We start from the raw sequence: 17,799 nt of genomic DNA on the forward strand, positions 1-17,799 counted from the left end.
CACTGCAGCTTCAGTCTCCTAGGATCAAGCAATCCACTCACCTCATTCTTTCAGTTAGCTGGAACTATGGGTGGGTGCCACCACAAATAGCTAATTTTTAAATTGTTTTGTACAGATAGATTCTCACTATGTTGCTTAGGCTGGTCTCAAATTCTTGGCCTCAAGGGATCTTCCTGCCTCTGCTTCCCATCTACCAAGCCTAGCCGTTCTTTGATGTTTTTAACAAGAGCTAATTTACTAAAATATTAGCTATGCTATTTGATACAATTTAATTGAAATAAAATATGTTTTTAAAATTCTTTATAATTGTCTATTATCTATTAATTTTTACATTTAGGGTGTGCTTTCCATTCACTTGTTATCTGTTTAAATTCTTATATGGTACTCTGTCACTCTTGACATTGTGTTTTTCTTGATTTCCCTGACATTGTCTCTTCTTCGTTTTACTTACGTCCTCAGCTTCTCTCTTGGGCCTTTTTTCTCCATCTACACCTAAAATTTTCATGTTATTTATGTTATAGTCTTGATTCTCTTTTCTCTAGGTACTATTTATGAGTATTTCAGACACACTCTTTGTCTGCATACCACTCTTTTCTGTTTAAGATGAACTTTCTGGAAGCTGATGTTATTCCACTGCTTACAATCGCTTCATAGTCTCCTCTTTTTCTTAGAATAAAATTTAAACTTGTTTGCAGCATGACGTATAATAACTTTATGATCTGGCATCTGACCTTCTCTTTGGATTAATCTACTCCCGCTCATCTGCTGCACATAATGTACTATCTAATTATTTTGAGCCACTAAAATTTCCCAGAACATAACTCTATACAGTTGTCTGTCAAGATTACAAACCACTCACTAATTGCTACTGGTAGAATACTTGTCTTTTAAGAGTTAATGTAGCTATCTTTTGAAACAAACCTAATGTCAGCACAGGTACTTCTCTAGAGACTTTTCCTGACTCTCCAGGTTAAGTTAGGTGATACTTTCTGTAGGTTTCCAGAGCATTTACACTGGGTTATAACTGTGTCTGCACAAGTAAAGTAATAATTGAGAGATGGAACTGTTCTATCTCTGTGTCTCCCATAGCAAATAGATATTGAGTCAAAAGGTGTAGAATAAGTAAAAATACGTTAGAAAGTTTCAAATATTCAGTTTTTGGATCTCCATTTTATAATTGTAGAAACTAATATCCAGCTATTGTGACTTTTTTGTTCACTGGATTCTGTATGCCAGTGCTTTAAAGGCAATCATCGACAAAATTGTTGATGGAGTTTTTAAAATAGGAATATAGTAAGACAGCATGTTATTTTCCTCACCCTAAATTTTTCCATAGGAAAAGCTTATTTTCAGCTTTTCAGTATACAATCATTTATTTCTTTACATCATTTTAAAAGTTCTATTGACTGAATCTGGAGCAAAATATCCTCCTGGGCATAGTATTTTGAGTTTTTATTTAATTTTTAAAAATTATATAGCCTTGGTAGATACAGTTCAATTAAAATGGTATAGACATTTCTGTCTGCCCAGTATGGTGAAACAGGCACTATGTTAAACATGGATACAGACTAGATTTGAAAATAAGCTTGTAAGAATACAAATTAATGGTTTTAATAAATCAGCTGAAATCCTTCATTTGCCTTAAGTGGTGGTGGTCCCAAATAAAGGTGAGTGTGGTCACCTTAGAATTAAAATCTTTATAAATGTTCCCAGGAAGCTTAATGCAGTATTGGTAGTACAAATGTAACTGGACTTTTGGCAATGTGGTTTGAACCCTGAAATCCTGGATTTAAATTCTACTTTTTTTTTTTTTTTTTTGAGACGGAGTCATGCTCTATCCCCTAGGCTGAAGTGCAGTGGTACAATCTCATCTCACTGCAACCTCCACCTCCTGGGTTCAAGCGATTCTTCTGCCTCACTCTCCCAAGTAGCTGGGACTACAGGCATGCACCACCACGCCTGGCTAATTTTTATATTTTTAGTAGAGACAGAGTTTCACTGTATTGGCCAGGCTGATCTCAAACTCCTGACCTCTTGATCCACCCACCTCGGCCCACCAAAGTGCTGAGGATTACAGGTGGGAGCCACCACTCCCGGCCTAAGTTTTATTTTCTAATACCCTTGTGACTTTGATTAAAGTACAGTGTTTATAAGTCAGATAATCAGTTCTGTCACTTGGAAAGTAAGGGAGGTATTATTTATATAAATAGGATTTAAATGTGTTATTAATAAATTAAGGTAGTCCTTTTACTCTTCTAAATTTGTCAACCAAATTTTTTATAACGTAATTGCATGTTTTAATGTCTGTCAAAAGTCTAGTTGTTTACGTGTATGTGTTCATGCATGTAAATATTTTTCTCTATGTATTTGATTGCTTAATTCTATGAAGTATATGTTAACATCATTTTACAGTTGAATAATTTTATGTTGAAGCTGTGCAGTCATTCACTTGCCTAAGAAAATAAAACTGGAAATACAACTATTTATTTTTTTGCAATCAAAAGTCAAAACCAGAATTCTGGTTAAATTATTCATGATAATTTCTTGTTCTTTGTTTTTGTGAATGTACATGTGGAATTCACATTAATTATATTACTTGTCCAAATTTTGAATACTTTTCCTTTATTTAGTAACTTTTAGTAACTCTTACTGATAAATTATTACTATCTCCATAATGTGTATCATTTTTTTTCCCTGATGCCATCAGTAATACTGGAATACGTAAAAGAAAATAGCTATAAGCAAATTTATATAATTTTGGCTTTCTGAGAAGAAGAAATAGGGGAGGTTCAATTTGTGTTCCTTAGAGGAAGAAATATTACAAGTTTATAGCATTAATTAAACCAGAAGTAAATCTGGAATTGTAGTACTTTTTTCTGTTCATTTCTAATTCACTGCCATGGGTTATTTAAATAACGTTTACAGTTCAAGTTATCCTTACCTGATCAATGTAAGAGAGTGCAACAGATTTTTAAAAACTAGTCTAAAAATTTTTGTACCTGTAGGAATTTTGTATAAACAGAGTATCAATATGTTCCACAATTTTCTATGGTGCACTTCATTGTTTAACAGCCCAAGAGATAAATTGTTTATTTCGCAGTCCTTCTACAAGGTAATTCTAAGACATAACTATATGAGTCTTTTTTACAAAGGTGATTGGTGTTATCTATAGTATTCTCTGATACATTTTGTTGTTTAAATGATCAAGAGATAAATTGTTTATGGCTTTTCATGTTATTCTGAAGAGTATTTCAAATAGGTAGTTTTGAATGAATACTTTTGAAAGTAGTTACAGAGATCTGATTTATTAAGTTTTGGTATAAATATATAGACAAGGCATAAGAAAGATCGTGAGAAGTCTAAGTCTCATATCCACACTTACTAAAATTGCTAACTTCTCTGAACAATTGCCTTTTCCTTTGATTTATTCTCTCCAACATGAAAATAGAGAATAAGGATAATTATGTCTATAAAAATCTTTGTGTATTTATTACTGGATTTGTAGTGTGTGATGCAGAAAAATTGAGGGTGCACATCAAGGCACATTATTATTATACAAATCCTATGAAGTACATTTGCTCTATGTTTTATTTAATCCCATTTATTGTGGATCATGTAGTGACCAGTAGCAATGTAGAAAAGAAATATTTAGAATAACCTGTATATTCCATTTTAGTGCAATAATCTTACTTAAATTGTTTCTATTCCTTAAAAATTGCTTTGGGATTTTAAAATGAAAATGGAAAATGAGAGTACTCTGTGATCTGATAAAAAGTTGTATTACTATTTTTATTCAATCCCATTGTTCTTACTGGATTTAATGATTTAGATAATTTCCTTTTATAGCATTAGTATATTTTGTAATAACTAAGTTTTTCAAATACACATTTATACTAAATAGAAATATTGCCATTTTTCTTCTGGATAAAGGAATTTAAATATGTTTTCATATTTATTAGACTCACATATTTCAATTTCAGTTATTTGAAATGTTTCTGTGGAAAACATTTATATAAAATATGTCAAATATGAAAAGCCACAGTAGACTATTTTATCAAGTAGTTTTAATTGCAGTTGCTTGGTATATGTTTTATTTATAAAATGTACTTTTTCTTTTGCCCTAGGAAAATGATTTGAATGAAACTCTCAAATCACTGTATAACCACCCAGTACCAAAGGCAAATACTCCTGTAAATTTGAGTGTGGTAAGTATTCAATCAGTAATTGTTTTTGGGAGTCATAGCTATGTCTCAATTTCGTTAAGAGCATGTGAACCTTCAGGCAATTCTTTGCCAAGTCATCTCTGCTTCCAGGAAAACTTCATTGCTAGCACTAACATAACAAGGTGATAATATTGTGTATTTTTAACGTGCTGTAACTATCATAACTTGATATATTGGGTGTGTATTTTTATAATTTTGTTAAATTATTGAATTTAAAAAATTTTATTATAAACTAAAAGTGACCAAATCTATGAGGATATTTCACTTCTAAGAAACATTGATTTGGCTGGGCACGGTGGTTCACGCCTGTAATCCCAGCACTTTGAGAGGCCGAGGCGAGTGGATCACGAGGTCAGGAGATTGAGACCATCCTGGCTAACACGGTGAAACCGCGTCTCTACTAAAAATACAAAAAATTAGCCAGGCGTGGTGGCGGGCGCCTGTAGTCTCAGCCACTCGGGAGGCTGAGGCAGGAGAATGGCATGAACCTGGGAGGCGGAGCTTGCAGTGAGCCGAGATCGCGCCACTGCACCACTGCACTCCAGCCTGGGAGACAGAGCTAGACTCCATCTCAAAACAAAGAAAAAAAAGAAACATTGATTTTCAGGTGAAATTTGTGCATAATAAAGGAATATACGCACATGCTTAATAACCCTCCTAAAATGAAAACAGTACTTAGTAAGAATAGAAAATGACATATAACATATAAATATGTGACAAAAATTTTGGGTGAAAAGTTTTGTCGTCTTTCTCTATACATTAATGTATCTTCTGGTATTATCACAAACTACTGGAAATATGATTGAATTGCTGTTTGTCAGACAGCAAGCCTGAGACGGGATTTATTGTACTATTGAAACTTTTTAACGAAGTGTACCATCTGTATATAAAAACACTCATGTTGTGGGAGTTTTTGTAAATGCCCAAAGTTCAAGATAATAAAATATGGATATTTTTATTAATTTTCCTCATGGATTTGGCATATGGGCTAGACTATTAAAATTTATTTATATTAATTTTTTTCTTCTAAAATAAACTTTTCTTAATAAAGAAGAAAAGTATAATGTTGCAAGAGAAAATGAGAGAAAAGCTAACTGAAAGTATATATAATAATAAGTCTTCTGTGTTTTTATGAGACAGGGAAGTTGTTACTATATTTTCTTTGGTAATAGCTTTCCTCTTTTTAAAAATTAATTAATTTTAAAATTTTTCCCTAAGTTATTGGGGTCCAGGTGGTATTTGGTTACATGAGTAAGTTCTTTAGTGGTGGTTTGTGATATTTTGGTGCACCCATCACCCTAGCAGCGTACACTACACCATATTTGTAGCCTTTATCCCTCACCCTCCCTCCCACTCTTCCCCTCAAGTCCCCAAAGTCCATTATATCATTCTTATGCTTTTGCATCCTCATATCTTAGCTTCCACATATCATTGAGAACATACAATGTTTGGTTTTCCATTCCTGAGGTACTTCACTTAAAATAATAGTCTCCAGTCTCATCCAGGTCGCTACAAATGCTGTTAACTCATTCCTTTTTATGGCTGAGTAGTATCACAGTTTCTTTATCCACTTGTTGATTGCTGAACATTTGGGTTGATTGCACGATTTTGCAGTTGTGAATTGTGCTGCTACAAACAGGCGTGTGCAAGTATCTTTTTCATTTAATGACCTTTTTCCTCTTGATAGATACCCAGCACTGGGATTGCTAGATCAAATGGTAGTTCTACTTTTAGTGCTGGAAGGAATCTCAACACTGTTTTCCATAGTGGCTGTACTAGTTTATATTCCCCCCAGCAGTGTAGAAGTGTTCTCTGATCACCGCATCCAGGCCAACATCTATTATTGATGCAGATGCAGTGATCAGATGATCAGTTTAATATTTGTTTAGTAGATGTGTGAGGATCATATTTTGGGATAACTACATGTTTAAGGAGTTTTAAACGTTGAAAAATTGTGTTTTATTGCTGTTTGCTAAATAATATGGTGGCTGATGTTTGCAGAAGTATTTTGATTTTTTGATTATGGCCTTTCTTGCAAAAGTAGGGTGGCATCACATTGTGGTTTTGATTTGCATTTCCCTGATTCATTAGTGATGTTGAGCTTTTTTTTCCACATGTTTCTTGGTCGTTTGAATATCTTCTTTTGAGAATTGTCTATTCATGTCCTTAGCTCACTTTTTAATGGGATTGTTTCTTCTTACTTATTTGTTTGAATTCATTGTAGATTCTCGACAGTAGTCCTTTGTCAGATGTATGGACTGTGAAAATTTTCTCCCATTCTGTGTGTTGTCTGTTTCCTCTGCTTACTGCACCTTTTGCCCTGCAAAAGCTCTTTAGTTTAATTAAGTCCAAACTATTTATCTTTATTTTTATTGCATTTGTTTTTGGTTTCTTGGTCATGAAATCCTTGCCTAAGCCAATGTCTAGAAGGGTTTTTCCAATGTTATATTCTAGAATTTTTATAGTTTCAGATCTTAGATTTAAGTCCTTAATCCATCTTGAATTGGTTTTTGTATAAGCTGAGAGATGAGGATCCAGTTTCATTCTCCTACATGTGGCTAGCCAATTATCTCAGCATCATTTGTTGAAAAGGGTGTCATTTCTCTGCTTTATGTTTTTGTCTGCTTTGTCAAAGATCAGTTGGCTGTTAGTATTTGGGTTTATTTCTGGGTTCTCTATTCTGTTTCATTGGTCCATGTATCTTACCCAAATTTCATCCTGTGATTTCATGTCATAGTAGTGTTCTCTTACATTATTCCATTCTTTAACCACTACTATTTTGTAGTAGACTAAGGTGGTTAGCACCTTAGTTCTGTTGCTTAGTACTTCAAAGAGTTCTTAGTCTAGAGCCTCTCCTTCCAGTCCTTTCTACAAAAGACTGTCAGATTACACTTAGTTAAACTATATAAAGTCCCCTGCTGAAAACCTTTTGTAGCTTCCCCTTTTCTATAAAAGTTGTCCAAACTTTGACCATGCTTTCAGGACCATTCATTTCTTAGATTCAATCCAACTTTCCATTTTCCCCCTGTATTCTGGTCACGTTGTTTTGTTCAGCTTCTTGAATGAACATCATGCTTTCCTTTTGGACTAAAGCCTCTTTGTTGACTGTGTCGTTAGTCTAGAACTTGCTCAGTCTTCAACTTTGTGAAACCTCTTGTCATACAACTTAACGTGTTTTTTCTTTCCCGTGGCCCTCGCTGCTGCTTTATGTCTGCATCTTCTTTTGTTGCACACTGTCAAAGTGGAAAGGTTTAATAGTCATTTGTAGACTGGGTGATAAAAAGCTAAGAATAACCTGGAATTTTTAACCCAAATTTAAGAGTCAGCAGCGGACATAGTTGTAGCTATTTGAAGGATAAAATATAGAAGAGCATAGAACAGAGGCTAAGTTCTAATTGCCCAGATAGGCTGTAGGGAAAAAGAAAGGAGATCCAGTGAAAGAACTGGGGGAAAGAGCAGTTAAGAAGAAACTTAGACTTACAGGTCACTGACACCCAAAGAATGCAAGGTTTGTGCTCAGTGGAAATACAGTAGAAATGCCAAGGGAAAGGTCAAGGAGAATAAAGAAGAGCCTGGTATTTTCCAAAAAAATGACCATTTCTCTTTGAAAGTGTTATATTTATAAAATGATTCTAATACTATTAAAGAGTTAAGGAAAATAAAGGTGCTAAGACAATGGAGGTGGCATTAATGAGAAATACAAATGTGTTCTCCCTTTAAATTTGAGTATCATATTTGTTCAGGGGTAAATAAATATCTTACAAAAATACATCTCAAAAATACCAGCTATTGAAACACTTCTTCTTTATTAATAAGAATCATAAATTAAAGATTTCTACACCTTTTTACCTATGATAAGAAGATTTTAGGTTAGGTCACAGTCACTAAATGTGTAATGTTAGCCAAGAAAGTTAATGTCTTTAGATGATCCTTTTTTTCCACTTGAGAAATTGAGCATGTCAACTTTTCAGAAAGTTGTTTTAGTAATCAAATAAAATGATATGTCTGGATGTACCATGAAGAACTATTCAGGTGTTGGTTGTAGTAAATTGAAGTTTCATCCCATCTGGAGAAAATACTTTCTTCTGAAATAACTAAATTGTAGCTGAAATAATCTTGTCAAAGGAAATTGAGTGACTGTGTTCTGTTCCTATGTATAATAGTTATTTCCATAATTAAACCTTCTTATATGCACTTGAATTAATAGTCTGATAGTTTCAAGTCTTGTATAACTATTCTAAAGTTACAATTTTTTTTTTTTTTTGAAGTGGAGTTTTGCTCTTGTTGCCCAGGCTGGAAAGCAATGGCGCGATCTCGGCTCAGTGCAAACTCCACCTCCGGTTTTGAGCGATTCTCCTGCCTCGGCCTCCCAAGTAGCTGGAATTACAGGTGCCCACCACCACACCGGGCTAATTTTGTATTTTTAGTAGAGATGGGGTTCCACCATGTTGGTCAGGCTGGTCTCAAACTCTTGACCTCAGGTATTCTACCCGCCTTGGCCTCCCAAAGTGCTGGAATTACAGGCGTGAGCCACTGCACCCAGCCTAGTTATAATATCTTAAGTATTGATAAAATCAGCTGTTATGTTTGTTTACCATGATTAATTAATTGCATTTGACTTCAATAACAGACTCCTAAAGTAATGTATCTGGTGTTATGCTGTTAAATAAGTGGCAAATTGGGGACTAGGACACTTGTCTTCAGCTACTAGAGGAAATTTTAGTTTTATGATGCCAGATTAAAATGAATGATTATGGAAGTTTTTCTTCCTGTACAAGTGGATAATGGCCACTAGTAATCAGAGATTTTTATAAAAAGTTAATGTCTAATGAGAATGCTTTTTTTGAAACATTTCAAAATCATTAAATATCCACAGCATTCTCTACTCTTGTAATATGAAAATACTTTCATTAGGATTTTTCTAGCATAAAATTAGTAAATCAGCATTTAAAATAATATTTATAATTAATGTTATTCAAGTGCTTTTTCGTGGCTAATTTGGCTACATGGGTTTGTCTCAGTTACACAGCGAATTGTTGTGTAAGCTTCTCCCATGAAAGTAAGATACTCATTTTTTTCTCTCATATATTATAAGAACCGAGAGATATTTATTGCCTGTGAGCAAGTTCTGAAAGATCAGCCTGCTCTAATACCGGTGAGTTAAAAGGACATTGGCTTCTAAAAATCACTATTAAATAGGAAAAATAATCACTTATTTCACTATGCCTTTAAGCTTCACTCCAGCCCTTTGGGAAGTGGTAAATTTGACTCTTTTAAGAAAATTAATCATTTGGAATATACAGTATTTTCTGTTTGTACTATCTTTTAAAGCATAGTTTTGTGAAATATAGTACTATTAAAAACCATTCCAAATAAAAGTAGCTTATAGAGACCAAAATCTATGCATATTCTCCATTTTCAATAGTAGTAATTTTAAAGTATATTCACAGCATGAGATTTGTCACATTTTTTGGTCTCAAGATCACAAAAGATCTTGTGATTTATCTCCTATTGTTCTTCTACCCTGGAAAATTATACATTATGACTGTGTTAACTAGCCTTGTTCTGACTAGTTCAACTGTGCTCAAATACTGGCCAAAATGTTTCTTTTCTAATCATTAATAAGAAGATAGTATTAAATATGTCCTTATGTGATTAAGATATTAAAATAATTTTGAAGATTAATATGAACAGAAAATAAAACATTTTTTGATGATTAAGTTGCACTTTGATTCTGGGTGGTCAAATTTGGGAACATGGGAAACATGAAGGCATATACACACATTGTACTCTATGTAAGTATTGTGATGAACTGTTTTACTTCTTTAAACATTGTAGAAGCTCATAAATATTTGTTTGGCAGATGTGTAACGATCATATTCTGGGACTACTACATGTTTAAGAAGTTTTAAACATTGAAAAATTATGTTTTATTGCTATTTGCTAAATAATAGGGTTGTTGATGTTTACAAAAGAGATTTGTTGTGACTTACCATAGAAACTCAGGAATATTAATAGATTTTGATATATTTGGTTAGCAAGCTTTAATTTTTCCAGTCTACCTCAACTAAATGTGTTTTAATAATATGTATGTTTATATGTATGCATAGGTGTGTATGTCTATATATACTATATATACACACACACGTAGGTATATATGTACAAAATAAACCTTTCAGTAATATACTCTTTTTTTGCCTTAACGATTTTTTCCTATTTTTATTTTAATTTTAAGGTCAAATATTTTTAAACAAGTCTTAACTTTTTGTATGGTAATGCAATTGTTAAATCTCATATAAACCCACTAACTCATTTAAGAGTCTCTCAAATTCAACAAATCCTGAATATCATTCAATGGCATTTATTAATTTACTCAATATATTTTTTTCTGATTTTCATTACAAATTATATGCTACCAATTTTAATTATCTTTCATATGTGATTTATTTTTGTTGATTAGCATTCCTACTTCATTGCTCCTGATGTAACTGGACTCCCAACAATACCTGAGAGTGTAAGTTTTCTATTTTCTACTTTAATTATTCCTATATTATGAATTTTATTTATTTTGGTCTCACTGTGCATTTTTGTATAGAGAAATAGAATACATTGTAATTATCTGTGTTTGTGAGAAATAATGAAGAAATAAGGAATAATGATATTATTTTCTTTTCTTCTTTATATGTCTGCCCCTTTACCACCTTCTTAGTATCTGGTTGTAGATAAGGAAAATTAAGGACAATAATAGAAGGAAAACTATTTCTGTCATTTTTAGGTAGGATCATATATATTCAGTTAGGTCTTCAGCTTCACTGTATATGATAGAAGGGATATCATAGGACATGGCTTCTACTTGTGGAGAAGAATTCTAGCAATGGGAAATGTCTTCACACAAATTGTTATTTTAGTGAAATTGACATAGTATTTTTATATTCCTTCTATATAATGCTTCAAATCATAGATGAACCGTTCTTAAGTTCCTGATTTTAATTTAAAGTAATACATATCTTGCAAGGTTTGATGGCTATTGTAAGAAATTATAAAAATTGCTAAAATTTGCATTTTATTTCAAGTCCTAATTCTAGCCATACTAGAAATATTTTCAGTATTTTAATAGTTATTACAAATTAGTATTTGTAGAAATGTCTACATAGATAAGTAGAAGTAACAAATATGCTTTTATGATTTTTGGATAACTGTGAAAATGAAATATTCCCTTATGTAATTTTTATTCAGCTTCCCTTGGAAAGTTAAAATGAATCAGTAGGAATAATTCGATCAAAAGTAAAGGAAAAACCAGCAGGAAAAAAGTATTTCAATAAATACTTATTATTTACTTTGGGATTCTATTGTTTTTCCAAATGTTTTCAAACCTACTGAGTGATTTCTAAAAGCATGTGGTTAGTGAAGGAAGTCCAAGAAGACAATCGTAAATTGTCTAATATCAAACCAACACTATCAATGGTGTTTTCAGTACAGATGGTTCCAAAAAACCCTTATGAAAAGCTATGCATTAAGTTTCTTGTATGGGCCTGAGATAGATCATCAAAGCTCTCTGGTTATATAATAGATCCTAAAGTCATGACTGCTGTACATTGTGGGCCAGGTACTCCCTGCTGATGTTTTCTTTAAGGCTGACTGACCATGCTTTGACTTATATGACCCTTGTCCCTTCACTTCAGAGTTTCAAAGTCAAATTTGCTTCCTTCTACTCACTCTCCTATTTAGCTTTCTCTTACATTTACTAACAAACAGCTAATAGCTCGATTTAACAAATGTCACATTTTAAAAAGAAGATTGCTTTGAAAGTTTCAAAGAAACAAACATTCAAAGGAAAAACTGCCACTGAGAATATATATTTTTACATATCTATTAACATGTTTTGTTTTGCAAAAAGTCCTGTTTAGGGAAACGAAAGCAAGAGAATAAGCATAAGGCAGCACCCTATGTTGAGAAATAATTCCCCATCTAAAAATTACCTTTCTTTTAGATTATAGGGAATATACTAATCTTGAATGACTTGAATTTTTGTATGGAGAGTTGCATTGGAAGGTGAGAAAGAAAGGAATAAACCTCTTCCCACCAAATTCAACATCACCCACTGATAGTTACAGGTTCTATTGTTGTGCTCTGTCATGATTACCAATTTGTGATGGTAAAGTTTCTACCTTCTGGAAATAGAAGAAATAATTGGATTTCTTATATTCTTGCCCAACTAAAAGTTTTAGCCTACTAGGTCATAGCCCACCTGATACTACAGTTTTTGTTTGTTATATCGTATTCAATCCCTTAATTAGCTTGTTGCTCTCCGATTTATTTGTTTCATTATAGAAAATTAAAAATAAATAATAAGAAAGGAGAAGATCTAAAAGTCAAAGTTAATGTAGTTTATCCCAGTTTCATTTCATGTGGGGAATAAGAGTGCTAAATTAAGGAATCAATTTAGAACATCATCAAATTATATTTGATTATAGTGGATACAAAGCAAGCCTGATGTGAAGTATAAACAAGTGAATTTCCTTAATAAAGTACCAAAGGGCTGTTTTATAAATTCACCTCATCCTTTGGGTACCTCATGCATGCTGTGTTGTATCAGTTGATGATCGTGCCTGCATAGTGAATGGCAAACATGAAAAGACTCAAATGTATTGTCTAGGCAGCAGTTTCTGAAGCATCAGTGTATGTAAGAATCACCAGAAGTATTTGTTTAAAAAGCAGATTCTTGGCCAGGTGTGGTGGCTCATGCCTCTAATCCCAACATTTTGGGAGGCCGAGGTAGGCAGATAATCTGAGGTCGGGAGTTTGAAACCAACCTGGCCAACATGGTGAAACCCCATCGCTACTAAAAATACAAAAATTAACCAGGCGTGGTGGCGTGCACCTGTAATCCTAGCTACTCTGGTGGCTGAGGCACGAAAATTACTTGAACCTGGGAGGTGGAGGTTGCAGTGAGCCAAGATCTCACCACTGCACCCCAGCCTGAGTGCCAAAAAAAAAAAAAAAGCAGATTCTTGGGGACATACACTAAAGATGACAATTCAGCAGGTCCAGGTTGGGGCCCAGGAAATTAGCTTCTTTTCAAATACTTAGTGGGTAAGAAAGTTGGGAAATCTGAGATCTTCTGATCATCCTCTGAAAATACTTTCCTTGAGTAGGGTTATGTTTCAACTAATAATAGAGTGTTATGTGCTTTATGTGGCAGCAGACTAGTATTACACTTAATTATTTTAATGAATGCCATTTTAAATAATATCCTTTGAACTTCAAGACTTTCTGGTAAATGTGTAGAATGTTTTCCTTCACGTTCACTGTGAGCTGTAACTTACACAATTATTTTTCACTTGTGCAGAGAAATCTTACAGAATATTTTGTTGCCGTGGATGTGAACAACATGCTGCAGCTGTATGCCAGTATGCTGCATGAAAGGCGCATCGTGATTACCTCGAGCAAATTAAGCACTGTAAGTACTTCACACTTCTTTTAAGTAGCAGGTATTGAGTGTTTCACAAAAAGACCTAAAAATCTCTGCAGATTTAGAAATGTGCTATATGTGCTTAGAAGACAATATCTACATACTTTTTTGATATATGGTTTTAATCTGGCTCTTGAAGTACAAAAGTCTGATTTATAGGAAGCCTTCTCAGATGCATTAAGTCAGGTTAATTATTTTTTCTTATCAGGAGCTGAGAGTTTTTTTTTTTTTCTTTTTAACTCTCCAGAGTTCATTTTAGTGCCTTCTACCATATAAAGAATTCTTAAGAGCTATTATGAGATTTTTATTATTCACTTGTGGCTTTTTCCATTGGAGCTACTTGAAAGAAATCAAGGGGCCATGATAATAGCTGCTATCCTAACCTGGTAATAGGTAGATTCATCTTTGTTGCCAAGTAGTGGTTTGGGAGTAGATTGTATAATAGTTTGATTTAGAGCAGCTCTTCAGACTGATAATAACTTAAAAGTCAAAGTAGCATTTTTTATAAATCACAGGTTTTATGACATTCACTAAAATGTTCTTTTGGAAGGTGTTTATTAATATGGTAAAGGCAGTGAGAAGATAAAGATTTTTCTTGGGTGTAGAAAAATATTCAAAAGTATTTTGCTAGATTTTATAATTTTTTCTCATTTACACATTAACAATTTAATACTTTCAACTTAAATTTTTTAAATACGAATTTAAATATAGTTTTAAGTAATCTATGATGTATTTATTTAGCAAAAACCATTATTCAATATTGCATGAATTTTCTTCATAAATTTGATTGATAAATAAAACAATATTTTTAATGTTTTCTTCTTCTATAGTAGAAATAAAAATGTTATTCTGTATTTTAGCATTTAAAGTAGAAGGAGCTTCAGGATTTCTGTAGGATATCTGTTTAACATTTACCAGTGAGAAAGGTATTTTCAGCAAGATTAAATGACCACCTCAAGGCCAAACAGCTAGTTAGAGACAGATAATGTGAAATTGAGTCTTTTGATTCTAATTTTTGGGTTATTTCCATTACTCTACAGTTGAAAAAAATACATACGATTGTACATATAATTTGTATGAATTTATTTTGAATTATAATTTGATATGCTCACCCCTAAAAGTTGAAAATGCACTTTACATATTGAAAAATATATGCATTTAAAAGAGTAAGGGTGGATAAATGATGCAGTAATATCAGAGAAAAAGTACTAATCAATGACCCAAGTAATTTTTTTCTTACACATTTTAGAGATGTCAAGAAATTCAGTTTGACTCATTTGATATTTTAATTTGCCTTTCTGCTATTTTTAACTTACTATTGAAGTGAAACCATTCTTCTTCTTTCCCCCCAGCTCCTCCTTCTCATTTTTAAAACATGATTGTTTACAGATTAAAAAAGGATATTTTTAAATGGATATTGTCCTCAAGATTAAAAAGATTGTATAATAGGCCTTGGAACTAATTCTTATCAGGATTAATTCATGTAACAAATGTTTATTAGGCACATACTATGTGCCAGGCACTTTCTAGTCATTAACCTTATTTGACTGGCATGAAACAGATTATAAACAAGTAAGCAAACAAATAGCTATTATTTATTAGCTAGGGTTACATGATGGATAAAGTGAGTGTGTGTACAGGGTAGAAAGTGATGGACAGGTTTCCATTTTATGTAAGGAAGGCCTCTCCAGTGAGGTAGTATTTTGTTTGTTTATTTGAGACAGGATCTTACTATGTTGCCCAGGCTGGTCTCAAACTCCTGGGTTCAAGGGATCCTCCTGCCTTGGTAGCTGGGACTATAGGCACACACCGCTGTGCCCAACTCAGTGAGGTAGCATTTGAGCAGAGATCCAAAGAAAGTGAGGGAATAAGCTATGTGAGTGAAGCATAAGCTACTGTATTTGTGCATTGGAAATAAATCTGAGTATGTTTTTGAAAAATATTGGTGTTTTGTTTTAATTTATATCAAGTAATCTCTCTTTGACTCAGTTTCTTTAAGTGTAGAGTAGGAGCAATAGTAGCCTTAATCTCATAGGGTTGATGTAAAGATTAAGGAAATACATATATATGAAGTGCTTAGAATGATATCTGCATAGAGTAAATGTTTAGTAATTATGAGGTATATGAGATTATGAGATACAATTTTATAATAGCTTACATTTAATTTTTTTTTTTTTTTTTGAGACAGAGTCTCACTTTGTCGCCCAGGCTAGAGTGCAATGACACAATCTTGGCTCACTCTAACCTCTGCCTTCCGGGTTCAAGTGATTCTTCTACCTCAGCCTCCCAAATAACTGGGACTATAGGTGCCTGCCACCACACCCAGCTAATTTTTGTATTTTTATTAGAGACGGGGTTTCACTATATTGGTCAGGCTGTTCTTGAGCTCCTGACCTTAAGCAATCCACCCGCCTTGGCCTCCCAAAGTGCTGGGATTACAGGCGTGAGCCCCCTTACCCAGCCTCTACATTTAATTTTATAATAGTCTGCATCTGCAGTTAGAGTAAAAATTAACGTTATTATCTTTTAATTTAGCATTTGGCTTAAAAAAATATTGCTATCATAAAGGCTTAGTATTTTGGGGGTGCTGTTTTCTATGTTTGATGTCAATTTACTATCAATCGTTTATGATGGTTCATGAAAACTTGATGGTGATGTCACCTCTAAGTTACCAGCTCTGCTTTGGTTCACTCTCTGGGACCGTTGGGCTGATAAAAGAAACATCATTCAAGTTCTCTTTCATGATCTTAGTTTTCTTTTGTGGAGGAAACTGCTTTACTTGAATCTATCTTGAATAATTCTTTTTTTTTTCTTTCTTTTTTTTTTGTTGAGACAGAGTCTCGACCTGTCGCCCAGGCTGGAGTGCAGTGGCGCGATCTCCGCTCACTGCAAGCTCCGCCTCCCAGATTCACGCTATTCTCCTGCCTTAGCCTCCTGAGTAGCTGGGACTACAGGTGCCCGCCACCATGCCCAGCTAAGTTTTCGTATTTTTAGTAGAGACGGGGTTTCACTGTGTTAACTAGGGTGGTCTCAATCTCCTGACCTTGTGATCCGCCCAACTCGGCCTCCCAAAGTGCTGGGATTACAGGCATGAGCCACCGTGCTCGGCAGAATAATTTTTTTATATATACAGTATATAAAATATATCTCCTATAAATTCCGTGCATACTGGCATTTAAGGTCAAGGACTGGTTTCTTAACAAATTAAAAGTAAACTATTTTTTTAAAAAGAATTTAATGATATCTCTGAAACATCCAAAGAAGAAATAGTTATCAATGAATTTGCTTGTTTTTAAGCTTTTTATATTCTTATATTTTTATATATCGTGGAGACTATAATTTACTTAATGTTAGGAATTACGTTTTATCCATTTTAAATTTTTTAAGTATACAGCCAAATTTAATTTTTAGAAGAACAGATGTAAAGGTGGCCTAACATTCATAATCCTATTGTAGTTTCAGAAATTTTGTTTGTCTCAGGTATTCACTTTTTGACAATCGTGATTTTTCATAGTTACAATAGAATGATAATTATAAACCTTACAGCTTGCTGTAGGTTTTAGTGGTGACACTCTCATTAGAGAATCAGCTAGCTTGAGGGTCCTTTTCTTTAGGTGCTGTTTGTGGTTAAAAATGATAATTTCTTACTGGGCACAGTGGCTGATGCCTGTAATCCCAGCACTTTGGGAGGCCAAGGCGGGCCGATCACCTGAGGTCAGGAGTTCGAGACCAGCCTGGCCAACATGGCGAAACATTGTCTCTACTAAAAATACAAAAATTAGCCAGACGTGGTGCCATGCGCCTGTAGTCCCAGCTACTTGGGAGGCTGAGGCAAGAGAATTGCTTGAACCTGGGAGATGGCGGTTGCAGTGAGCCAAGATCGCGCCATTGCACTTCAGCCTTGGTGACAGAGCGAGACTCAAAAAAAAAAAAGATTTTTAACCTTTAAAAGATAAAAAATTTAAAATTAAACAATTTTAAGATGTGTAAGCACAGATATCAAGAATATTGTTATGTTTTCAACATTCTAATAGGTTTTCTCCCTATATTTTAAAGTGTGGTATTGTGTTAGTACCTATTATTACATTTTTGCATGTTTGAGTT

At 33.6% G+C, this 17,799-nt stretch overlaps 1 protein-coding gene across 1 annotated transcript in view; it reads left to right on the top strand.

The window, feature by feature from the left end:
* DENND1B (DENN/MADD domain containing 1B) overlaps positions 1–17,799 on the top strand; it is a gene marked incomplete at its 5' end in the record, with an annotated part of 173,536 nt that overhangs the window by 17,949 nt on the left and 137,788 nt on the right. The window contains 4 exons of the mRNA XM_011995787.1: positions 4,125–4,205; positions 9,319–9,378; positions 10,684–10,737; positions 13,573–13,683. Coding sequence (XP_011851177.1) covers positions 4,125–4,205; positions 9,319–9,378; positions 10,684–10,737; positions 13,573–13,683 — 306 coding nt within the window. The remainder of the gene's footprint in view (positions 1–4,124; positions 4,206–9,318; positions 9,379–10,683; positions 10,738–13,572; positions 13,684–17,799) is intronic.

This window comes from Mandrillus leucophaeus, unplaced genomic scaffold, assembly GCF_000951045.1.
Source record: "Mandrillus leucophaeus isolate KB7577 unplaced genomic scaffold, Mleu.le_1.0 Scaffold1132, whole genome shotgun sequence".
NCBI lineage: Eukaryota > Metazoa > Chordata > Mammalia > Primates > Cercopithecidae > Mandrillus > Mandrillus leucophaeus.